Source organism: Stegodyphus dumicola, chromosome 5, assembly GCF_044657685.1.
Source record: "Stegodyphus dumicola isolate Sdum_Otavi_A_Nest chromosome 5, ASM4465768v1".
Classification (NCBI taxonomy): domain Eukaryota; kingdom Metazoa; phylum Arthropoda; class Arachnida; order Araneae; family Eresidae; genus Stegodyphus; species Stegodyphus dumicola.
In genome coordinates this window covers 129940113-129967582 of record NC_140772.1, presented here as the reverse complement: position 1 = coordinate 129967582, position 27470 = coordinate 129940113, and the positions used below count along the sequence as shown (strand labels likewise).

General features: G+C 36.6%; 1 protein-coding gene across 1 annotated transcript in view; it reads right to left on the bottom strand.

Annotated features, from left to right (window-relative positions):
- Positions 1-27470, bottom strand: part of LOC118199529 (phospholipid-transporting ATPase ABCA3-like) — a 384844-nt gene that overhangs the window by 188336 nt on the left and 169038 nt on the right. Inside the window, exon 18 of the mRNA XM_085817060.1 lies at positions 21426-21548. Coding sequence (XP_085673186.1) covers positions 21426-21548 — 123 coding nt within the window. The remainder of the gene's footprint in view (positions 1-21425; positions 21549-27470) is intronic.

Genomic DNA, 27470 nt, shown 5'->3' with positions numbered 1-27470 from the left:
AAAATGTGTAATAAATGTTTATGCTTGCAGTATATCAATCAAATATCTCCGTATACAAAACGTTCTTTCTGACCACTTTATTATTCTAAAATAGAGATATGTTTTTATTTTTTAAACGAAATGCATGTATAGCTTCCGCTTTTTATTTTAAAACGATAACAAAGTCTCATATTATAACCCTTCGACCTTGATTTACACACTTAGACAAAAAAAAAAAAAAAAAAAAAAAAAAAAAAAAAAAAGACGCACCGAGAAGATATAAAGCAAATTTGACACAAATTGATATGCATACAGGTTTCGATGGGAAATGCAAACGGAATGAACGGTTTTTGCTACAGCGCATCTGATCTGCTCAATTGGCAGGATGTTTAACAGGAGAAATTACGATTCCAGGTCATTCTTGACGACTACCAGAGTACACGGAACATTCCGTGTACTCTAGTAGACAGTAACTATGCTTCGCATACAGGTGCGCAAACGATATGGGCAGATTTCAGAATTTGAGAGAGGTCGTGTAGTTGGCCTCAAATAAGCCGGTTGGTCTTTTCGGCGAATAGCTCGACATTTGAGCAGGAGCGATGCCACTATTAGACGAAGTTGGCAGGAATGGGTGAACCATGGCCGCACACAGCGTCAAAAAGGAAACGGCAGGCCTAGAGAAATTTCTATTTCAAGTCTAGAGCCCCCAAATTTCCGCAGTAGCTAGCTTGTAAGGATTATGTTAATTTTATTAACAATTAAATTTTGAGTTAAGCTTCCTTTCCTATCGCTTTTTAACTTCAACTTACCACTTCCGGTCAGACCATAGATTTAGAATCACGTCTGAATACTAATATGAAGACCGGTATATAACCGCGAAGTTTTACTGTCTGAGGGAGGGTCAAGTTCACCCCTGACTTTCCAGTTAGACGGAAGCTTTTCTCCTCGCTGCTGAAAGAACGACCTTGAGTGTGATTCTGAGTTCAACTCGGAGCGTGAAGGAGCTTCAGTCCCTCGCTCTGACTTTCCCTGCACTTGATTTTGCGTACTTCCTTTTGCTGTTAGGGGCTAAGAGGTTGGTGCTTTGGCATCGGCTACGAGCACAGTAAAAAGGTCTAGAGAACCTAACAGCACGGCCACGTGTCTGTGGTTTCTATGACCTCTGCTCTTTACCGATAGAACAATGATGGAAAAGCTCTTTGACTTTCTCGGATTGCTGATCACGGAGTACGAAGTAAGACCTGATGACAAGCCACTCACTGATAAGGAGAGTATGGAACTTCGCGGTTTCAGAGCCACACTCCACAAAATGACTCTCCAAGAATCTGAAAACACCGACGTTAAGGAAAATATACCTGCTAGGGACCAAACGGAATCTGGACAATCTATGAGAAACATGGCTGCGGAATCTATGATAGTGGATGAGACGCGGACTAGCAGTAAACGCCCGCTCAGTCCCACTATTGAATTCAATATTCCAGTCGCTAACAGATTTACTTTGCTGAAGAAGGAACTCCACTGGACATGTACATGATGGAAATTACACAGAAATTAAGAAATCTGTCCGGAAAACTAGGCGAACGCACGGGAAACGTCGTACCTCGGCTAAAAACCCAAAAGGTAAAGAAAAATCTGTGAATCCTGTTCCTCAGGAAGAGAAACTTCTAAGTCCCGTCGCTCAGGAAGAAGAACCCCGCGATCCGTCTGCCATGATCGACACTGCCTTTCATCAACCAATCTGCGGTTGGCCCTAACACGCGAACACACAAGGTTGCTGCCAGTAGTCATGATAATGTGGCGCCATCTATTGAGGCTGCTGAAAAGTCAGTTCACACGAGTATGTCTTTGGCAGAAAACGCAGCTCAGCCAATCAACATTTTGGATGAGGTTATGTGCCCGGCTGGGCCAATGGATAGTGATGCTCATGAAACTCAGCCTGGAGCAACCCGAACTGAGGGTCAGTTCACTTTCCTGCACAGGACAGCGAAAATGCCGCCGATTTGCATTCGAGAATGCAAGTACAACTGGAAATCGTTCACTGAACTGCTTGAAAAGGAACAAATGACCGAATTCACCGCAAAAAAGAAAGGTGAAGTTGTGAAACTCACAAAAAATTCGGATACCTTCCGAATAATGACTGCCCTTTTTTGACAAAAAAGAACTTTCGTATCACTCGTTCCTTCTCCCTGAGGAGAAGAACTTCAAAGTTGTGATAAGAAATCTTCCCACGGATGCGAAACCCACGGACATTCAGGAGAAGCTCCGTGAAAAAGATTTCACTGCGCTCAAAGTGGAACAACTGATGAAGGGCAGAGGAAAAGATAGGGCTAAAATGCTCCTATTTCTGGTCACTCTCCCTAAGAACCCTAGGAACAATGAGATATACCATCTGAAATATCTAATGTATTTACACATTAAAGTCGAAATATATCGTGGTCGGCGCGGGCCGACACAATGCTTTCGATGTCAAAGATACCATCACGCGCAGGTGGCATGTCACCACCCGCCTCGTTGCTGTAAGTGTACAGGCTCTCATGAAAGCCGGGATTGCCCGGAAACTAAAGATTCTGAGCCGAAATGTTGTAACTGTCTCGGGAAGCATACCAGCAACTGGAGGGGTTGTGAGGCCTTCCCAAAGCAGAAACCCAATGCCCCCAAGTTTGATGAAAGGGTCATTGTCAATAAATCCTACGCCCAGGCTATTCAATCTGATATTTTCGCTGGGAAAATTCAGAAAGCTGTAGCGGACACTCAGCAGATCATGAAGAACCTCGCTGATCTTATAGCGCTTCTATACAATACAACTGCTATGGCTGAAAAGCAAAATACAGTGAGGTCCGATACTGTGATAAATTATGGATCGTAGGTCTTTAGTAAAAATGACTCCAGTGACGATCATGAGATGGAATGCGCAGAACATTATCACCAAAATTAGTGAACTGCAGGACTTTCTCACACACTACAACATTGACATTGCACTAATCACTGAGACACACGCTACGCCAGCGCACTCCCTGAGTATTGCTAACTATCGCAGTTATCGTTGCGATAGGATGATCAGACATAGAAGGCGGAGGTGCCGTAATCTCTGTTAAGCGGAGTTTGGACCCCTGCTTCTACGCGTCTGACAATTCTCACGAGCTTGAGGAAGTAAGGGTAGTCGTTCGGATCCCTAATTGGGGGAATATGCTTGTATGCGCCCTTTACAACACTCCAGATCTCAGGCTGCAAGTTCAACACTTACAGAATTTGCTAAATAACCCCTTTCCCACCATAATCGGAGGTGATCTTAATGCTAAATATGTTAGCTGGGGGTGCTGCAAAACAAATAAAAACGGTGATATCCTTCAAAACTTCCTGTCCAATTACCCATACTACATTTACCCCCCAGAAGATTTTACTTTCCGGCCTACTTACCCAAGACAGTATCCAGACATACTGGATCTTTATGTCACATCTCATAACTTACCGATCACTACGGAAGTAATCAATGACCTTTCTTCAGATCTGGTGCCAGTTCTGGCACACCTGGGTATTAGCAGACCTGAAACCAACACCACTTACAAAATTACTGATTGGGACAAATTCAAACCTGAAATTAACAATCATCTCCCCAAAACAGAGCAACTTGAAAATACACATGATATCGACCAAGCTATCATAAGCATCACCACCTGCATTGATAAGGCATTGCAAAATTCTACTACAGAAATTATTAATAAAAAACATCACTTCAAACTTCCGCAAGAAATTAAATTAATTAGCCAAACACGAAATAGACTCCGCAAGATCTTCGCCCACTCAGGTAACCTGGCAATTAAATTAATAGACTTAATCGCAACATTAAAAGGTTAATTGACTCCCACCAGACTAAACTTTGGAATAACAAAATTGAAAAATTAAATGCGGAAGACGGAGAATTCTGGAACTTCCTCCGTTTAATGAAGTCGACAAAAACAAATAACAAACCTCTACAGGACGACATTGGATTCAAATACAGCAACAAAGACAAAGCAAAAGCCTTTGCCACCCACTTCGCCGAGCAGTTCACTCCAAATGAGACCCCTTCAGACCGAAATTTCATTAATCACATTTACATGTTTGTCGATAATTGGATATGTTGATAATTGGATTGTCGATAATTGGAGAAGCCCAGTGTCAAAAATCTCCCTGTTTTTACCTCTCCCACAGAAGTTAGCTGTATTATAGCTAAACTTTATAACAGAAAAGCACCTGGGAAGGACAAAATCTCTAATTTAATGATTAAACATCTGCCTGGTAACTTTATTAACAAACTCTGTAGTATTTACAACGCCTGCCTGTACCTATGCTATTTCCCAGCTGAGTGGAAATAAGCGGTTGTCATCTTAATTCCCAAACCCGGAAAAGATAATACAAGAGTGGATGGGTTTCGCCCAATCAGCTTGCTTCTTGCACTGGGAAAGATCCTAGAGAGGATTATCTGCAGAAGACTACAGCCAGCCCTAAACGCGCTTCCAAACCAGCAGTTTGGTTTCCGTAAAGGGTTGTCTACCACCATGCAGCTCGTCAGAATCGTTGAATTTTTAAGCGCAGCTATTCATAAGCACCAGACAACTTTCCTTATGCTGGACGTGGCAAAAGCCTTTGAAGGCGTCTGGCATAACGGACATCTACAAGCTTGCTTCCCTCGATCTTCCCAGGGAAACGATTTTGATTCTTCACTCCTTTCTAAGTGATCGATCCTTCTATGTCAGGCAGGGCGATATTTATTCTGAAAACACATTAATTAAAGCAGGCGTCCCCTAGGGAAACATCCTTGGGCCTATTCTCTATCTTATATATGTTAAGGACTTCCCTATGATTGAAAATACAAACTGCATCATCGCCTGCTACGCGGACGACACCGCCATTCTTTCTACTTCACTTAATCCACGAAATGCCATGATCAGAATACAAAACCACACACACGAGATAGAGGAATGGTGTCACAAATGGAGGACGTCCATTAATGCCACAACATCTAAATTATTACTGATAGGACGGCACAGAAGAAAAAACATTGATGCAGATCTGACCCTCTTTAATGAAACAGTGCCCAAAGTCAGAGAGGCTACATACTTGGGAGTTCGTTTTAACGGCTCGCTTACATAGGTTCCACACATTTTCATGACCATCGGGAAAGCCATAGGAGTCTCTAGGAAGCTCCGAAACGTTCTTGACGCCTCCTCACCACTGGATCTTGCTCCCAAGAAGCACATTTACACATCCGTATTAAGACCCATCCTTACATATGCCTCCTCTGCACGGTGCTCTGTTACCCCCTCCGTATTAAATAAATTGCAGGTTTTCCAAAACAACTACTTACGAAAAATCACAGGAGATCCCTGGTTCGTTCGCAATGAACAGCTACACAGAGACCTTAAACTCCAAAATCTGGCGTTATTCATCAATAAATTAAATAATAATTTTTTCAAGAAAGCCATCCCCAACGCGGAGATAAATTATTCAGACAATTTTAAGTACGAGCTCCTAGAAATTGACATCAATTTCAGGCCCTATGCAAACCACATTTATCGGAATCCCCATAAATAATCCTAACTTCTTCCAGCCAATTTTGAAGTTTCAAAGTATGACTTTTTAATTTACACTGGCCTGGGCCACATCTACATAATCTCTCTGCAGTCCCTTATAAAGGTATTCCTGCGAAGAACTGTATATTATGTATCCCTTAACCGGGGTTATTTGAGGTGTCTGTAATAGTGGGATATAATTCCTGCTGAAACAGGCATATCAAAAGTATCAAAGTCTGAGGGAGAGAGATATCAAAGATTCTGGTTAGCACGCATCCGCCTTTTTAGGCTACTCTCTCTTAAGCTATTGTTACGCTCGGCCGTACTTTAGGCCCTTGATAATTCGCAGTTAATTAGCGTTATGAGGCCAACTAAATTAGAAGCTTAATAGCTTCGGCTATATCTCTTTAGTTAAGATTAGTTTAGCTTAATTCTTAGTTTCTTAAGTTCAAGACCAAGTGTCGGCTTTACTGCATAAATTCTGTTAAATATTATTTGAATAATAAAGGGTTATTTTACCCTTCTATCTTGTTCTTTTCTGTCACACAAACTCAAGCGATCATTCGCTTATCAGTGTTTAAGATTCTTCACTTTCAACGTTAACTTAGAATTACACAGTGGAGAATCCTACACACAGACACACACACACACAAAAAAAAAAAAAAAAAAAAAAAAAAAAAAAAAATTCCTATCACCAGTGCAGGGTTTACGTATAAGCTAATGTAATCTTTTATTTTTGTCTTCTATTCTTATTACGAGTATACATTGACTATCAATAAGTATTTGGACACCTATGCGAAGGACGATATCTGCGGTCCAAAGGTACGTCACGGACTCCGCCGGTATATATCGTGTAGGAAACAGCATCGACTTTAGTCGCATGCAAGATGCCTCGCAGTTCGGAGCTCTCTGATTTCGAGAAAGGTATTGTGGTAACGTGAAACCCCAACTTGTCAGCAACTGTGGTAGTGACTGCTACGAAATGTAGATTTACACAAACACGTAAGAAGGGTTAAAGCCCGTTTTATTCTACTTTAAAAATAACAGCTGCGTTCACTTGACGCTCACAAACTACGCCGACCCGGCGGTTTAACAGAAACAGAAATGTGAAACTAAAAAATAATGACTGGATGAATAAATAGCTAGATCACTCACTACCTACGAGGCTCTGAGATCTTAACTAACCTAACTGCGTTCTAAAATACAGCTGAGATTCAGCGAGCTTACTAATTAAGCAGTTGAAAGATTCAGCAAACTGCCGAGATAGGCACACAGGCCGAAACGCGCGGTTCTTAAATTTCTACCTAGCAACCTTCACGTTCGCGATTCAAGAAGCACACTACAAACTCGTTTCCCTTCTATTTAAACTCAACTTACTTCTGCTAAAATTTGAATATACTGCGGGCTCTACTACAATTTACATACTCTAGCATTGGCAATTCTAGGGGAAAGTAAAGGCTTGACAAGACAGATAGCTTAAAATAAACTTTAGTTAAAATAAATATAAACCCTACATTTGCCGCTGCCAGATTTGGTAAACTTGGAAGCAGGTCCTAGAATCGACCTGTTGAAAAGTTTCCATATTCTAACCTAAGACTCAAGAGCGCCGTTTACCTAAAACAAACTTTTGCCTAAAAAAATTTACAATCTTTTTTTGTAGCCGATTAGAATACAATATCTTCTTACAGGATCCTCTCTGCTGTTTGGCCTTCATCAATCAATCTTTTTCTCTTCCTTCCAGCATCTGGAAGGAATAAGTATCAGTATATTCCAAATACATTATTATTCGCACTTTCTTAACACTCGATAAATTTTCGTTTTCGATCCTTTTCTTTTCCTTATTTAACTGCTTAAATTCACATTCATTCAAGTATTCAAACATGAATTTAACTTTACACTGGTTCTCCACTATGTGTGGTGTTAAACGGGAATCTTCGTGTTTTTGTATTACAACACTTCCCCTAACCACAATGATTTGTTAGAATTCAAACGACCAAATCCAACATACTGAAACTCGATGAGTTATGTTTAACATTCTTAAATTCAAGTGTAGGTGGAGAACCCTAAAAAGCACATTCATTCTAAATTTCCCCCTCATTCATCTTTTGACATGCAGGCTTTCGCTCTATTGAAGCATGATTTTATCTACTGTTTCTTTTGAGCATTTACTTTTAGCATCTAAAATTTTATGTTTCTAGACTAAATTCTACTTTTACATAACTTTCAAGTATTTAGGTATATTTACAAAATTCTAATACATATGATTTTTACAATTTACAATAAGATGAATAAAATAAAATAAAATTTTACTTCACACTTTCTTCGCCAAGCTGGCGGCACTGAAACTAAATTTTCCATTAATACAAGAATATGAAGCTATTTTACCTTCGGCCAAATTTTGGCTTTAACATAACAGAACCAGTCTTTCGACCAACACGAACTGCTTGCTCTTAGATTTTACACTTAAAGAAAATAATGCTTTTGCCTTAGCTAAATAAAGTAAAAAGAAAACTAAGTCTCAACCGAGACAAATTGACTTCCGTCAACACATAAAACTTCGTATTTACACATAACATTTCAGAACAAAAGAAAAAAATTATAAATTTTAACTTATCTTTGACTTTTCGATACTTGGAACTCCGACATCCTCTTCTGGCAGAATTGATCCCAAGTTACAGAATTCATGGAAGTTAACCTCCTCTTTTGGTTTCTTAGAGTTTCCTTCATGGTGACTTTCCTTTTTCGCCCTCTGTACGCCGGCCTCTTGGGGTGGTAGTCTCCGGGTTCCTGTCTTTTCCGTTTGGCCCCTGGACGGCTGGTCTTGGCGGCTTCCGGTCTGGATTCTTGCTTGAATTTTTTCTGCTGGTGCCAATCTTTTCGTTCCTCTTGCTGTCTTTTCCTTCTCATGAACGGCGGCCTTGTTTGCTCCTGACTATCTGGCCCTGGAAGTGGTTTCCTCGACGCAGATTTTCTACTGTGGGAAGTTGTACCTGGTCTTTTCCTGTTTACCAAAGATTCTTTACGAGGCGGCGTTGATTTCCTGTTCTTCTTGAATGCTGGAGTCTGACCATTTTCCTTCCTTCTTTTCGGGACCCTAGAATGATTTGTAGAAGGGCTAAGTTCTTCTGTTCTCTGCTTCTTGGGTGGTGGAGCGAGCGGCGTTAATTCTGGAATTTCCACTTCTTTTGCGCTTGAGTCCTGCAAGAAACTTTTAAGGATTTCGAAATCATTTTGATTATAATATTTTTTCACCTGGTTGGGGCTTGCTTTACAGGTTTTCCCTCTCTCGTTCTTAAGGTACAATACGACTCTCTTGATTTCCTGTATTACATAGGGGCCTTCAAACTTCGGAGCCAATTTTGCAGTGAAATTATCTGGGGCACCTTGATAAAGAAAATTTCCGCTTTAACACTTTATCACCTACTCTAAAATTTGCTTCACGGCGTTTTCGATCGTAATAAAGTTTCTGTCTATTTCTTGCGGTATCCGAGTTTTTTATCGCCTGATCGATAAGTTTCTGTATATCTTTTTGTTTAAATTCTTCTTCCCTTTGTTGCACAAAGAATAATTTATCTAGTGGCGTAATTAACTTACGTCCTAAAAATAATTCTGCTGGAGTTTTTCCAGTAGTATCATGATTTGCTGTTCTTAAAGCATAAGCTAACTCATTTATGTAGCCATCCAAGCGCTTGTGATGTGTGCTAACATAGCTTCGAATAATTTTTATAATATTTTTATTAAATCTTTCTGCGATGTTTGCCTGTGGTCCATACGGGACCATTTTGATATGGCGTATGCTAAGTCCAGAGCAAACGTTTTCAAAAATTCGGCTAACAAATTGTTTACCGTTATCGCTAATGACTTTTATCGGTGCACCGTATTTTAAAATGTACCTGTGTAAGAATGCATTTGAAAATGTTTTGGCTGACGCGCGTTTAAGTGGAACAATTTCTGTCCATTTTGAAAAATGATCTACAATTACTAAAAGAAAACGATTTTTATTTAACTCACTCTGGAGGAAAGGACCAAGAAGATCTATGCCTAAAATTTCATTCGGAAATGTAGCGCGAATGCTATTTAAGTACCCGGCCGGACTGTAATTAATATCATTTATTAATTGACATTGATTGCAGGACCTGACATATGAAATTACTATTTTATATAATTGCGGGAAATATACCGCCTCGCGCACCCTTTTTATAGTCTTTCTGACCCCTAAATGACACAATGTTGGCGCGTCGTGTAATTCCTTCAAAATGCTCAATCGAAGCGAGGCTGGGATAACTGGTCTATACTCAAAATTTTCGTTTGTTGATTTCGTATAAAACAATAAATTATCTACTATTTCATAGTTTTCTACTGTACTTCTTATTGCGGCGACATCTGTATGTTCAAAGATTTCGGGGTCTTTTAAATAAGCATAAATACTTCCAAATTCAGGATCAGCTTTCAATTCAGCAATGATTGTTTCTCTAGAATCTAAAATTTTAGAAGTCAACACAGCGCATTTGAGTTTATCCCCTTCATTGTCCAGTTTTATTCGGGATAGTGCGTCAGCTACATTATTTTCTTTCCCTGGTTTATATTTAATTATTAGATTATATTCTTGAAGTTTTAAAGCACATCTTATTAACCTGGGCGTTAGGTTTTTCCCCCAGTAAAGTCTACCAACAGCCGCATGATCCGAAAAGACTGTTACTGGCGCTTTGCCGAAATAAACTCGAAATTTGTGTACAGCCATTAATACGGCTAATGTTTCTCTCTCTGTAGCTGTATAATTCCTTTGTGTGTGATTCAACGTTTTACTAAAAAATGCCAAAGGATGGCCATTTTGCATGAGAACAGCACCTACAGCATAGTCCGACCCATCTGCTGCAATAATTTGTTCTTTCTGTTGATCATACCTGTAGGGTTTAGCCCTACAGGGTTTATCAGCAGTTAGTTGTATATCATGTGTTACAATTTGACAGTTACCAGGCCGTTCTGAAAACAAGTTTGAAAAAGTACTCACCACTTGCTGGATGGCTTGGCTTTCATGGACACTCAAATGGCTCAAGTCTACCTGAGGTTCTTTCACTGGCTCCACCACCCTCCGATCCATTTCCAGCATGATCGAATTATCCTGAAAATTGAGCTTGGCTTTCGCGGCCTTTAAGAACTCCATGTCTAAGATGACTGAATTCTGTAAATTTTTCACCACAAAAATTAATACTTTAAGGCTCTCTTTTTTATCTGTATTTTTAATGATAATTTCCCGATACATTGGCAGGTTTTTCCTTGGGCGGCTATAATTTCTGTGTTTTTATTTTTAAATAACCGTAAGCTATTAAAATTTTTATTGAAAAATTCATCACTCATGAAATTACCTTCTGCTCCTGTATCAATGAGGGCTTCCCCTGGTACATCGCCAACCAAGACTTGTATAATTGGTAATTGTGAATTCTTTACAATGACCGTGTTTAGGCATCTTCTTGAGGGGTTTTGCGAAACTTCCGGTGTCTGGACCCTCGCTTTTACAGACCCCTCTAATCGTTTAAAGCTTTCTTTCTTCAGTCTTTTGGGTACGTGGACGGTTTTTTTCAAATTTCCTGTCTTCAAATAGCTGTTTCCCCCATAAGAGCGATTTGTGTTACCGTTCTGTTGATTTGAGAATTGTCTTCGGGGACCTTGAGAATACGATGCCCCTCTAAATTTTTCCGCTATTCGTCGGTTTTGGAACTTGACCGCCAACTCGAAGAGTTCCTGCAAGGTGCTTGAATTTCGGATTTCCAAGTAATCTTGGACAGCAGGTAGGAATCTTGGTAAAATTATTTCAATTATCTCCGTGTCGGGTTTCTTTCCATACAGCATGTCTGTCAGCTTAACTTTTCGCAGAATAAAGTCCGTCAAATCTTCCATATTACGTTGATAAAAACTATAAAGTTCGGCTTCTAGCTTGGCTCGGTCTTTCACTATGGGGAAGGCCTTTAATAATGATATTTTAAAATTTTCAAAGTTATATGTTTGGCCTCCGAATTCTCCTGATAAAAATTTCCCTATACTCTTCCACCATAGTGAGGCCTGTGCTCTTAGTGCAGACGTGGCAATGGCAACTTTTAGTCTTTCCGGCACAGGGTATAACTGGAAGTGATTTTCGAGGCCTTCTAAGAATATCGCCACCGAATTTTTTCCGTCGAAATTGACGGTTGGCTTGATAGAGGCTCTCATAGTTTGGACCAGGTATCCAAACCCTTCTAACTGGTTCGCCATTTCTTGCTGCTGGAGTTGTACAGGGGCTTCTATCCAATTTTCGGCCATCTGAGTTCGTATGATGTTCGGGCGCCAAATGTGGTAACGTGAGGCCCCAACTTGTCAGCAACTGTGGTAGTGACTGCTACGAAATATAGATTTACACAAACACGTAAGAAGGGTTAAAGCCCGTTTTATTCCACTTTAAAAATAACAGCTGCGTTCATTTGACGCTCACAAACTACGCCGACCCGGTGGTTTAACAGAAACAGAAATGTGAAACTATAAAATAATGACTGGATGAATAAATAGCTAGATCACTACTTACGAGGCTCTGAGATCTTAACTAACCTAACCGCGTTCTAAGATACAGCTGAGATTCAGCGAGCTTACTAATTAAGCAGTTGAAAGATTCAGCAAACTGCCGAGATAGGCACACAGGCCGAAACGCGCGGTTCTTAAATTTCTACCTAGCAACCTTCACGTTCGCGATTCAAGAAGCACACTACAAACTCGTTTCCCTTCTATTTAAACTCAACTTACTTCTGCTAAAATTTGAATATACTGCGCACTCTACTACAAATTACATACTCTAGCATTGGCAATTCTAGGGGAAAGTAAAGGCTTGACAGGAAAGATAGCTTAAAATAAATGTTAGTTAAAATAAATATAAACCCTACAATATAATTATCGGGTATCACAAATGTGGCCGATTCTAAAGGGACATATCTAGAGGTCTGAAGTACCCAAAATCTGCAGTGGCCTATGTGATTAAAATGTGGAAGGTGAGCGGTGATTGTCGGAATGTAGTCCGAGTCAGCAGACCAACGAAACTGGGAGATAGAGACCGACGAGTGCTGTCCACAGAAATTCGAAAGAACCGCACCCAAACGATGGCCCTCATCCGTGAGGAGTTTCAACAGAGTATTGTTTCAATGAATACCATCCGTACGGAAGCACATCTGCTTGGTTTTCATGGTCGTGCTGCTGCCCATAAGCCTTTGATCACAAAGTCCAACCGCACTGCTCGGTTAATATGGTGCAAAGCACATCGAAATTGGACCGTAGATCATTGGAAACGGGTTCTTTGGAGTGACGAATCAAGGTTCACCCTTTACCGTTCGGATGGCAGGGTCTGGGCCTGGCGTCTACCTGGAGAACGTCTCCTACTAGAATGCATTGTGCCAACAGTCAAGTTCGGCGGAGGTGGAATTATGGTCTGGAGGTGTTTCTCCTGGTATGGGCTGGGGCCCTTGGTCCCCATTCATGGTAAGCTCAACTCCGATGCCTACTGCACTATTTTGGATGACAATGTGCTTCTTACGTTGTGGCAGTTTTACGGGTTGGACCCCTGTTACTTTCAGGACGACAATACTAGTTGTCATGTTTCGACGTTAACCAAGGCTTGGTATGGTGCCAATTGAGTTCATCGAATGGACTGGCCTGCCCAGAGTCCAGACCTGAACCCTATCGAGAACCTCTGGGACGAGTTGCATCGCCGAATTCAGGGGTGCATTACCCATGCAAAATCGGTGAAGGAACTTCTATGTCTTCTCCAAGCCGAGTGGAAGAAAATGCCACTAGCTGTCATACAAAGACTTGTGGAAAGTATGCCCCGGAGGGTCCACGCTGTAATTACCTATCTACCAACTATTGATTTTGAATACAGTTAGTTTTTCTTTTCTGTCACAGGTGTCCAAATACTTATTGGTAGTCAGTGTATTGTATATATTACATTACTATATGTTTTTCAGGGGGCACCAGAAAGGAATCGTGGCCCAGACGCCAGTTATGCTAGCTACGCCACTGTTTTGGCGATTAATTTTTGTCGCCAAATTTGGAGAGAAATCGCAAAACTTAGAACTATTTGGTTCAGTCCCCATATTAATTAGCACTGTAATTGATCCCTATGTGGAACTGCGACTGTATTTGGCTCTTATCTGTAACTGTAACCGTATATGCCTTCCAGTAATTTTGAGACGGAAGGTAGTAGAGATTTCTCGGCGGCCTGGATAAAACTGTATTAGACCAGAGAGAGCATCACCTCTCAGTTTAGAATCGAACTACGGAGTACTGATCTCCGTGTGAGCTTTGCTCTTTAGATGTGGTTTGCATTGCGTTGTGTTTAACATTCTTAGCAGTTTGAAGTGTAACTATTGATTATGCTCCGTGATACTCAGAAGAACTATATGAGTATTTTTGGGGGTTTTTTTAGAACTGTAAAGTGTTTCTTTTGTTTTTTCAATCTACCATCTGTTCTGGGTGAATTCAATCTGTTATGAACACATAAGCATGCAACAGGAATTTCTCACGTGTGTTTTACTTCATCAACAGTGGATAAAACTGAAAGAATTTCTTCATAAGCAATTTCTTCTCAAGTGTAAATGATTTTAGATTCTAAACTGTTTTCTAACTCAGTACTGTGATCTACTAAGTGCGCAAGTCATTCGGAAATGCTTCAAACTTTGCATATAACATTCTGAAACTTTTTATTTATTTAATTAAAATAAACTGAATATTTTATTAATCGGAAATTTTGTTCATTTGCTACATCGTATTACTTTTACATCATTCCCACTCCCTAACCAGTAGCTGTTTTTCCAACATTACTTACTTATGTTTTTGAGAAATTTTTTACTGAAAATGAACATCTAGGATCAGAAAATAAGTTTGAATATTCTTTTTTCAAATGCCTTTTTTATTTAGTAAAAAAATTAAAATACATTTTCCATCTTTCAACTTTGTGACAAAACTCTCCAATAATTAAAAAACTGATAATCAGCCTACCTTTAGTACTGTCAATTTCAAAAGAAAATTTCGTGCGATTTTTTTCTATTTTTTAACTTTTTATATATGAAGAGAACAGCATCACAAGGACGGCGCTAGGTATTTTGCCATCTGGTGCGAATTCCGCTGGTCTTGGATTCTGATGTCGAGTGCTTTATCTAAATTCTAAAAATTTTGTCATCGCTAAATTAAAAAAATTTTGCTGCTTGGTTGCCCCGCACCGATATAATCAAACATACCTGCCAACCTACGACACTAACAAATGTGGAGGTTTTTCTCAACGGAGCAGTGGCAGATATTGAAAGGCAGAAACTTCATAATTTTGTTCATAGCAATTGCCACATAGGCCTGCTTTTGCTAATAAAAAAGTTTTCCTAACGTGTCATTACTAATATTAGATCTAAATTTAGTCGTTGTTTTGGCAACAACACTCAAAAACCTCTTGCACTCTGCATTACTATGAGGAATTGTCAGGATGGCCAACATTACTTTAGATAATTCACTATACTTTAAAATTCCATCAGTACCTTTTAGTTTTCCAATTAAACTCCGTTGGTGTTAGTCCTAGCTGGTTTTATAACTTTCTCCAAGTTTTCTAATTGTAAACTGCAAAATTGCAATTGCAGTTTATAAGCTGAAACATTAATATCATCACCTTTCATGAATAAATGAAGTAACACTGGAAATCTATTAAAAATACCTTGTATCAGAAAAAGATGCATTTGCCTGAGCAACTTAAGCATGTAAAATGACTTCATTGCTGACTGGAGATTTATGTATATGTAATTATATACTCGGCAGAAATAGCTTCTAAATATGGAAATAAAACTTATTTTTGTCTTTCTCTGAAAGCTCTTTCACTACTTTATTAGTTGCAGCCCCTATTACCAAATCTTCATCTTTCTTCTGATTTTCTACTTCACGATAAATCTCATCATATATAGAATTAGAAAATAAAACAAAATTTGGTTTTACAAACTTTAATAAAATGTCTTTAAACAGATCATAAATCATTGATTGCAAAACATGAATTAATGGAATTCTGCTTCATAGAAATGTGTTAAGAACATCGGATGATGGCAGAATGAATTGTAGAAAAAAGCAAAAAGCTTTGTTAAGGTTCTAAAAAAAAGACAAAAACATAAATATTTCTTCTTTATAAGATAAACTTAAAGTAACAGGAAAATCTTTCCCTTGTTGAGCAATATTTTTATTTCCAGAGAAATTTGTTTAATTTTCTTAAAACCTATTTAAACCTGGAAAGTAGTGACTACATCTTCATTTACTTTAGGTATTTAATAACTTTCAAGAGCCTTTTGTCTTAACTCAGACGCATTTACTTCTTCTTTGAAAAATGCAAGAAGTGGGTTCCATCGGTCTAGCATTCTAGATAAACATTTCTTTAAAAATAGCCAGCATGTACATAGAGATTTCAAATATTTTTTATTTTAGTACTATGTAACTATTGGAATTGTTTCAATTTTTCCTTTCTTTTACACTCCTTTCAAGATAATAACAAATATCAACAATGCGTTCATCCACACTTATTGATAGAGAAGCTGCCCCTTTCTCAGCTGCTAAATTTATGAGGTGACTTTGTAATTTGCAAATCTGAATTTTCCTTTTCTAAGATGCCTGCAAAACCAGCCTTCAAGCCTAAAATTACTAGTGCATTATCGGCATCAATTGCCAAGCAATTATCCACAGGGTTAGTCTTTTAAGTTTTAATAATTAGTTGTGGCTAATTATTAAAATATTAAAGCCTAAGTGAATTAAGTGTAACTATTAATATTAAAGCCTAAGTGGGATCAGAAAGTAAAATAAACTCAGTTTCTGAAGACACTGGATTAAGAAAAGAAACAACAATCGGACACAGTTTTGAAATGGTACATTTGCTTCCAACCATAGAGAGACAGAATGGAACTGTTTTAATGCAATCAATAACGGAAGATTTATTTTTAATACCTGTTTTTGTAACAACTGCAGCCATTTTGGTCCTTGCACTTGAGTATTTCTTAGTGATTTTGCTACTGAAAAACGTTTTTCTAAACAAAGCTGCAGCATTATCCAATGCATTCAATGACAGGTTGCGCTCCAGTAAAAAGGCAGAAAACAGGACATTCTACATTAATAACTCTTTGGTCATTTGTTTCCACAGAAAAATTTAATTTTTTGTTCTTACTTCCTTGTACGAAGTAAAGGCGAAAATTTTCAGGTGTCATATTTCAACGAAAATATCCATTTTGACCATTACTGAATGCATTTTAATGATGTTTTTGCATGAAATCTGTATGAAATGGCAGAATTAAGGGCTCTTTTTGCCCCAAACGGGTTGCGAAAGGGATTTAAAATGAACTCAAAACAGATTTTTTTCATGATATCTGTATGTACATACATATGTACGTATCTCGCATAACTCAAAAACGAGTAGCCTCAGAACACTGAAATTTTGTGCAAGGGCTGCTATAATATGCAGTTGGGCACTTCCCTTTTTGGTTGCAATCGGCGGCATCAAAAGTATATAAATATATATACCCACTCTGTTACTCGGCTCCATAAGTTCAGTTTTTTTTTTTAAATTCTTATATGTTGGTAAATTGTGTATATTTCGCTTTAAAAATGATTGAATTAGAATTATGTTGTTCCAGTTAAGGTTTTTATGCGTTTAGTTAATCTGCATGCAACAGTTGTAGAATTATCAACAATTTAAAAGTTGTTTAAGTGGGGCTAAGCCTAATCTTTTTTACCATAGTAGCCATATTTGTTTGTGAATTAGGTCAGTTTCTGCACCTTCAGTGTCTTTCTGCTGAGCGAGACCAAAAGTAAACTTTTATTTTTGTGCACCGAACAACTTATTTTTGTGCAACACCTTCTTGCTCGCCAGCCGAATTGCTTGTTTTTCTGTAGAAGCTCTAATTTTAATTGTAAAAAAGTTTCTTTTTTTCTTTTTTTTAATTGTGTTAACTGCATTTGTTGTTTTATATTTTTCAATTTTTAATAAAGATATTTTGAGGTTTTATGTATCTTTGTCTTGTCGCGAAGTAAGAACTGAATTAATTGAATGAGAAATATATCAGTAATAAAATTTGAGGAAATAAGTATATATTAAATGAAGAAAAAATGCAAATTTAATATTCCATACAAAGAAGTCATGTGGTATATATATCAGATTTTTTTCAATAGAACTAATGTCGTTCTTGTATTTTTGTGTACGGACATCTTTGAGAACATTGGCTCTTTCACTGTGCGAAATAAACAAATAGCAGTGAAAAATGGTACACATTGTAAATGTATTACATTTCCTTGAGGAAATAATTGAAAAGACATCTGTGCACAATATTTGAAAAGCACATGAGCATTTTACTATTTTTGAATACATAACTGAAACAAATGATCTGATTTCTTAAACTATTTCTCTAAAGCACACGCACTCACACTGCTTTCAGCAACAAGATAAACAAACTAGCAACCTCGATCTTGCTTTGTGCTCATTGGATAATGCTAGGTGATATGCAGTGGCACTCAATGCTCATTGAACAGGAATATTACGTTTTGGGACACATGTGCTTTCACTCACAAAGCAGAAGGCCACCATAATTTCTCACTGATGAAATGTTTTTGGTTTTATTTTACAATTTGCAATTAATGTATAGAAAAAACAAGTGCTTTGAGACAGCTGAAATTACTTTTTTTGGAGCAAATAACAAAGTGTCAAGCCAACCCAGACAGTATAGTGGCTAGGTGAACCAAAGGTGGTACCGAAAAGCCCGGATTCCCGGAGAAGGCATGGATATTTGTAAATGTATAGTGTCTTTGCAACATGAGGGTAACACATGGTGAGCCGAAAGTCCTCTTGTGTGGTTTAATATTCAAGGAGAGGGGCGGGAGACCCTCAGACTACCGCCTGGGATGCTCTTCCTCAAAATTGGTGTGGTTGTAGATGTCCAACCTCCTTGAGGATCTGGCAACCCTTCTTCCATGAATCACATGGACAAGACAACAAGAACGACAGCAAGCCAAACTACATAAAAATCGTGATAAATTTTAAGAATAAGAGGAAGTTGGGAGAATTATATTATAGATTGGGCTGGAGGAAGGACGGTTGAAAATCTGGAGTCTCCTATCTAAATCGGAAGAGTTGGGAACTCTGCAAGTGTTTCTGTTCCCAGGACTTCAATCCAAGAAAAAATTAGGAATTTTCAGCAATTTTCCTACTCAGCCACTGATTGCCATGCTACTAAGGGTCTGTAAATTACATAAAAAGAAATGTCTCAAAACATTTAATTTAAACCTGCTACAGGCTTAATTAAAAATTAAATCAGAATTAATTAAAAAACGATTTTTTAATGATTAATTCTGGTTCTCATTTTTATAAGCCAAATTAATTAGCTAAAATATTAATTATGAATGCTGCATTTATCGGGGGGGGAGGAAGAAAGATTTGTTTCAAATTGTAACTGTTGCCCAAAAGAGTTTCAAATTGTAACTGTTGCCCAAAAGAGTTTCAAATTGTAACTGTTGCCCAAAAGAGTACAAACAGCAAAATTACAAAAATTTTAAAAAGAGCATAACAGTATGCATTTAGCATCCCTGATGCAGCGTTAAGTGTTAGCATACATTTTTCTGTTTTTTTTTTTCAATCTTTCTTAGTTCATCATTATCAATGTTGAGTTTTCTTACTAAGATGGGTTTACAAAATGCTTTTCTCTGTCTTTTCATAATTATGTTTTGTGTGTTTACTTTATTTATTAAATATCATGTTCCTGGCACTTACAGCACATAAAATTTTATTCAACAGCAAAATCACAAAATATTTATAAACAGCATTTCTTTAGAATTTCTGATAGAAAGTCTTGCATGCTGGAAATAAAAATGTTTCTGCCCCCTTACAGTGTTGCCAGTGCTCTATTTCAAATCATTGATTTTGTTGATCAAGAATTTGTTAAAATTTTATAAACTTTGAAATAGATATTAAAACAAATTCAAAATTCGGACTTCCAAGTGCAATTGTTTCAAGTTCAATTCAGATAAGTGCCCAAGTTTGGGTGGAGGACTATCTTATTCAAAATGTGATGGCTCATTCAAAATGTGATACTGTTACTTTTTTACAATGTAAGAAACATGCACATATTCATGCAGATTCTTTTTTTATTTAATTTTTTTAGATGTAATACAAGGTGATAATATTTATTGGCAACAATTTGAAAAGTGATATGCTGTTTATAGTGATTCCATGGAAAATGCCATTTCGAGACTAATACCTCATTCGGGACTAATCCTCCTTTTGGGCTAAAAATAACATTTCTGTTTGTAGGCACAGACGACTCTTTCCTGTTTGAATTTTTTAATGTGTTTCATATTTAAAATGAAATTCTACAAATATTAAGATTTTTCTGATTAAGGAAGCATATTGAGAGACATAGTTATATTCATTTCTAGTTTACTTGAAATAATTTATACTGTATGGGAAACGTCTGATTACTCTGGTAAGTTGGTACTTCAGTCATGCCAGATAATTGGTTTAAAGTTGTATATTGCTGAAAAGTGATACTTTTTCTTGTTGTTGAATGTGGTGAGGAGCAAGAAAATATCAAATAGCTCACTCACATTAGGCACCAGAAACTCTTGTGTAAAGAAAAGGTAAATGGAAAGTAAATGAAATTAAATTTTAACATACTTATATGAGTGAAAAATAACAGTAAATCACAAGAGAGGTTAGAAATGACTTTCTCCAACTTTTAAACACAGTTCAACTGAATGTTGCAAGTTATGAATCTGCCTATCAGAACTTCAGGTGTTACTGCTTGGATGGGTCTAGGGTATGTGATTTATGACTGCAGACTTTCATTTAAGATTACCTCACAGAAAAAAGTCAGGTGGTATAAAATCCAGTGACTTTAGAGCCATAATCTTTCACACCAACTTTTTCATAAAATGGATTGTCTTCTATCCACATTTGATCATATTTGGAGAAATATTTATGCAATGATGTGAAAATTTCTGGGTCCTCTTTTGACGAGTAGGCAGTAAGGCACATATTAATTTTCAAAATATATTAGTAAATCAATTTATTCACAGTTTAGCTATTTTTAATCAGTTTTTACTTTGAAATCATCATTACTGCTAACGATGAATGCTTTTTAAATGAAGTTCAACTGTCTAGCTGCTTTATAGATGCTGCTCTTAAAAAAATAACTGTAGAGGTAATGTTTATTATTTCTCCAATATACAATTTTTTCCTACTATTCCTTTAATACTATTCAGCTTTTGGTGAATACTTAAAGTCACATGTTTTTATTCTATTCCCTTATAAAGGTTTGAAGACATTTTAAATAAAAAAAGAAAGCAAGTTATATATAGACATGAAATTTCAAACAAAGAAATAAAGGAAATAGCAAAAACATGTGAAGCAACTGCTGAACCTTACTGAATATTACTAATGCTAATAGTATCACATCTTATATAAGAATATTGGTGAAAAGAATGCCAAATTACAAAGTGTGCCAAAACCACTGGATGCCAGATTATCAGACTTTTACTGTATTCACAAACACACTGAATTAATAAACTGAATCATAAAATAATTTTAAACATTTTGAATTAATTAAGACAGTTTTAATTAGTTCATTGTACAATATTTGTTAAATTTTATTCATGGAAACATTTTACTTTCTGATTCACCAAATATTCTTATTATTATTAAGATATGAATTTTTAAGTCTAATTCAGTATTAAATTATTTTTTAGGTTGCAGATACTAACATTTGTTTGATGTGAAAAAACACTGATTAATTATACAGGTAAACTACAGTACACAAAGACAACATTACTGTTACATATTTAGCAATAATCAAATAATGATAATTAATTTTGATTCACCTCCTATATACTTTAGGAAAACCTGAGTAACTGCAGCAGATACAGACTGGCAGAAAAATGTAGAACAATACACAAAAGATAAACCACAAAGCCCATGGCATACAAACAGGAGGAGTAAACGACCTGCAAATGAAATACAAATTAAAATATTTATTATTTAAGGAAAACATACACAAACGAAATGGAATTTTAAAAATTTATATTTTAAGCAAATTAAAAATACATAGTTTTCAAATTTATGCTTTTCTAGCCGGATGTTAGATCTACTCAATATAGTTTTATCAATCTGCATGCTTTTGGGTGATGCTTGGCATTAATAGACTATATCAAACCAAGCTCAATACACACATCCTGTTACATCATTTCATAACACTTTTTATATATTTTCACGAGGTTGTCCATAGTGATACTTAACTTCAGTGTTCTGTCAGATTATAACCTTTATAGATAATTAATGAGTTTGTAATAAGCTGTACTAACAAATTAAATTTTTACTTTGGTATGTCCTGTGATTGTCTTTTTTTAAGCACAAGATTCTAAAGGTATGCTAATTTAATGCTATTTATTACTGTTTCTTGGATCTGAAGCCTGTACTTTTGAATTAAAATTAATTAGATTATTTAATTATAGGAAAAATACTAGGGCTATTAAGGTAGGTATCACTACTTTCTGTGAAGACAATCCTACCAGCCAAATAAGGCATGTTTTCACAAGAGACCTTTTAAGGGGAAACATCCTAAAATTATTTTATACATAAGACGATAGAAAAGTCATGCCCAAAAGTGTAGACAGTTGTTCAATAATGCTGAATAGAAGTTAGAAAGAACTGTAATTGTTTTGTAGTTTCATATTCTTATACCTTGTTTGATATCTGAAATTATGATGCTTTATTTAAAATTATTTACTTTACTATTATTATTTTTGCATAATATTCTGAACTTTTCAGAGAAGCAGGAAAGTTTATCACATATGTTAATCTCAGTTAGAAACAAAAAATTGCATTTCATGGATAATTTATACTATTTGATTAGGAAAGTACTAAAAGAAGTTAGGCAGCGTCATTAGCTGATATCACGAAAAATGAACTTTTCTCTGAAATAAACTGGATCTCAAAAGTCTTAGCTTATCCTTCAAGAATAGAATATTTATACCACCAAAAGTACCAATGATGAATTTTTTTCAGAATGAATAAAATAAAAATAAAGATAAGAAATAGGTTAGATGAAAGTGACACATTGTATAGGTGGTGTGGTATGGTGTATTTAATTATGGCAAAGCACACTAGGGCTATCTGCCTAAGGGGAGGGATGCCTTTCGTGGAGGACTTTCTAAGGGAAACTGGCTCGTATACATGTTACACATGGGGAAAACCACGAAAATGCCCATGCAGCCAGCCCGTTCGCGGGATTCGAACCTCGGACCGAACTACCAGTGTGCAGCGACTTTACCGCTCAGCCGCTGGTGGGCCACATTGTATAGGAAATTGCATAGTAAATGTATACAAATTCATTTGAAAATATTGTCTTTTTTTTTTTTTTTTTTTTTCTTTTTCCATAAGCAGTATTAATGCAAATGCTATCCATCAAGCTTGGGGGAGGGGGAATTGAATTCAGTTTATCTGTTTTACACTTCAAAAAAAAAAAAAAAAAAAAAAAAAAAAAAAAAAAAAAAGTTAAATTCAGCATAATCAAAATGCTTATCTCTTTAGACAATATTATGTGTAAGATAAAAATTATAAAAGCAAACTTCTAAATTTGATAGGCTATAACTTCTTTTATTTTTATTTAATTTGGAGTCTTACTGTATTCACAAACACATCCATCTATCTTAAAAATAGCCCTATAAGTCTAAACTGCGTCATTCAAATTAATCATGCGATTAAGTAACATTTAATGCCGATACCTCTTGCCCAATCATACAATTGTAAACCAAAACTTTTTAAAACCGGAAGTGAAACTTTTCGACTCCCTCCCTTCTTCCTCTGAAGTATTGCGACACTCTTCCCTTTTTGCTTATGCTTTCATCCTGTTAAGACGCTGCTGCAATCCTCTATGTTCGCTTCTTTTGCCATAGTATCAAAATTGTTCTGGAAATAGGCAGGATTCGAATGCCAAGTGAATTGTGGCCACAAATGTGAATATAAATAAAAAAGGAAATTAATCTGGCTCAACTTATTCCTCTTTAATGTGGATCAAGTTTCTTCACTACACTTCTATTACACCACCACCAAATTTCAAATCATTTCATTTAGTTGATCAGGATGTGTATCTGTGTTTCAACACTCAAATCGAAAAATTTATTTGGTCAGTTCTAATTATGAAGAAATCTACATGGCTTTGCCATTCTATGTTCACAATGAATCATGGGCAAAGTCCTGTTTCGCCGAAAATTTTAATGCAAGTTTGTGCCACATTTATTATTAGATCTTTTGTTTCATCTCAGAGCCTACAGGGATGTCTGGAGTGCATGGAACTCCCAATGCAGAGTTTATTCAATTAACCTATCATTGTTTAAATAATGGATAAAATAAAAAGAAAGTGTTCAGTTCTACCAGAATTACAAATCAGGCCAAGGTCATTGTAACATCAAATGTATGGTGCACGAAAATTTATTTTTAACAGCATTATAAATAATGTGTTTTTCAACAAGTACGAAAATGATTTAACGGTGTCTTCAAAAGTGCTTATATTATTTGGAAAGTGAAATACTATCAAAAGTGGTACTGAAGTGTGATTAATTTCTTCGGTTCCAAATTAAAGTTGTTTCCATCGAGGAAAACAAGTGAAGATATTGAAAAAATCTGTTTTGATCTTGCATGCTAAATTTTTTTTTTTTTTTTTTTTTTGAGTTTATCTCTCCATCTCCATCATTATAAATAACTTACTCAATAATTGGTTACATTTTGAAATCTGAAAATATAATGCAGCACTACTTTATGAAAATATTCAAATTAAAATGTACAAGGGGTGATCAAATGAAAAGGTATGAAACGACACGGTGGCTACAAATGTAGACTTTATTCAAAATATACACCATAGGCCTGAGCACAATGATCCCATTGATAAACAAGCCGCAGGATTCCTTGTTCCCAGAATTCCTGTGGCTGTGATGACACCCAGTCCTTTACAGCGTCCTTGAATATGTCGTCTGAGTTGAAGCGCTTCCCTTTCAGGTGTTCAGTGGACCAAACACATGGAAATCGCAGAGTGACATGTCCGGACTGTAGGGCAGATGGTCCAACGTCTCCCACTTGAACTTGACCAGTTCCATGTGTGTGACTCTGGAGACGTGTGGACGCGCATTATCATGGAGCAGAACCACACCCTCCGTGAGCAGCCCTGGTCTTTTGTTCTTGATGGACCTGCTTAGGCGTCGAAGTGTCTCACAGTACACATCGGAGTTAATTTTTTTTCTGTGCTTGAGGAATTTCACAAGTAGCGGACCTTGAATGTCGGAAAAGACGGTGAGCAACACCTTGCCTTCTGACGGCACAGCTTTGAACTTTTTAGGGGGAGGTGACGATGCATGCTGTCCCACTTTGTCTCTGGCTCATAGTGATGGCACCAGGTCTCATCACCTGTGACGATCCACTCCATGAAAGTGGGGTCTTCCTGATACCGAAACAGATGTTGCAGTGATAACTCCATATGCAGTTCCTTTTGCTGGTCGGTGAGCTGCTTCGGAACCCAAGAGGCACACACCTTCCGATATCGCAACCTGTCGTGAACAACTGTCCACACGGTTGCATAGCTGACATCCACCTTCACTGCCAACATTCGCAATGTGACATGCCTATCACTTCTCACTAGGTCGTCCACCTTGTCGATGAGATCGCTCGTGATGACAGTGATTGCAAGGCCTGGTCTCGGGTCATCACCCACCCTCTCACGGCCTGCACAAAAACGGGCATTCCATTTTCTCACAGACTTGTCAGAGACACATTTCTCCCCGTCAACTGTCACCATCCGGCAATGAATAGCTGCTGTTTTCTCACCTTCCACTGTCAGAAATCGGATAACACCTCGCTGCTCCTCAGTCAGTGAATTTTGCAATGCGAACGCCATCCTGACCTCATATGGACTGCCGCATCATTTGGACGCCACTTTTGATAAGAACTTCTGCTCTCTTCTGCGCATGCTCCAATCCCAGTCAGAGACTCTAATCACATCCCGAGATGTATTGCTACGTTCTCCCAAGGCAGAATATGCAAATATTCAACTGTTACGTTTTTACGTCATTTCGTACCTTTTCATTTGATCACCCCTTGTATAATTATTTTAAGATTTTATTCAGAGAAGATTGTTAAATTTTATTGTTGTTAGTAATTATAAGTTTTGTTAAAAATGCTAAATTAAGGCTAAGAATTTTGGAATTAATTTGCTAACATGATAAGAATTTTGGAATTATTTCATTAATAAGATTATTGTTTAAAAATTCGAATTTTAACACTATAAGAAACAATTTTGAGAAATTTCTCAAAACAATATTTCTAATAATTTTGAGAATGATTTATATATGAAAATATAAATGAAATAATTATTGAATGGGAGAATATTAAATATTGTTAAAATTAATACAGAAATACCAAAGATTCAAGAAACTGAATAACTGTAATAAAATTTATATGAGAATTGAATTCAATTTAAGAGAAAAATGTATTAAAATTTGTTTGGAATTATGGTAAATGAATGTTAGAATTATCAACGATTGTATTATAAATATAAAGCATGCTGAGGGTGATTGGTTCAGAAACAGAGGCCCATTTTACCTCTGCATTAATTGTTCCTTTAACCTCGTATAATATAAACTTTGAAGGCTCCCACTTTATTTAATTTTTTATATAAGAATTTTATTTTTTCATTTAATGGAGTGTAATTTTTTTTAATATAATGGAATGTTGTAATGCAAATGACTAACCATTCATGACAATTTTGTACATGAGTTCGTTAAAGTGGATATGCCCAAATAGCTGAATGTACTACGAGAAAGCTGTGGGGTCTTGCAGTTTGTGCAAAATAACAAAATTGTAAAATGTAATAATAAAAGTAAAAACCATAATTTCAATAATGCTATTACAAATGATAAAGTATTACTTATAAATGAAAATTATTATGGTGTAAAATTTTAATATTTATAATTATCCATAATAATTAAAGGGTATATACAATTTTTATAATTGTGATACCGTGCGTCAATTTTTGGAAATGCTCTCCTGAAGTATCAAAATTGTGATGTGAATGTTCCAGAAATAAGAATTTTTACAGACTGGACTCAAATCTTAATGGGACTTTAAAAAATGTGCAATTGTTTTAAAAGAATGTATTGCTTTTAATTATTACTGAATTCAAAACTTTATGACATATAATTTTTTAATTGTTTAAAAGTTGATTTCATGTTTTGTATTTTCAAAATTATATCTCTCATATTTTGCTGCTCTAATGATTTTTCTCTCAAAAAGGTTTCTCTATTGCTCCGCCTTTTTCATTTTGAAAGGTGGGAATGTGCAAGATAAAAAATATGAAAGTAAACTTCTAAATTTAATTGGCTATAACCTCTTTTATTTTTATTTAATTTGGAGACTTCATCTATCTGTCTTAAAAATCGCACTTTAACCCCTTCGCGCCGACTGTCGCGTCTACGTGCCAGCAATGAACACACTCACTTCCCGGCCAACACGCAGGCAAGCCAGAGCGTTTTCCCGTTCAGCCCCGACTGTCACGTATTTGTGCCAGTGTCCTGGAACGTTTTAAAAACTATAATTTCTGCCACAAGATGGCACTGTATGTCCATATGGTTTCAGATACATGTACATTAGACCTTCTACTCGAAATGAGAGAAGCATGACTCACATACATGTGTTTTTGATTATATAAACAAAAGAGGAAATAAATGTTTCCGAATGACGTGATTTATGACGTCTCTTTAAATTCGCACGTGGTAGTTGTTTATTGTAAGTAGAGAAGTTTTATTTTCGCTAAAGCGTTGGGTATTTCGGTTTGCAGTTCAGTTTTTAGAAAATAATTAGATCTTGTTAGACGTGAATTC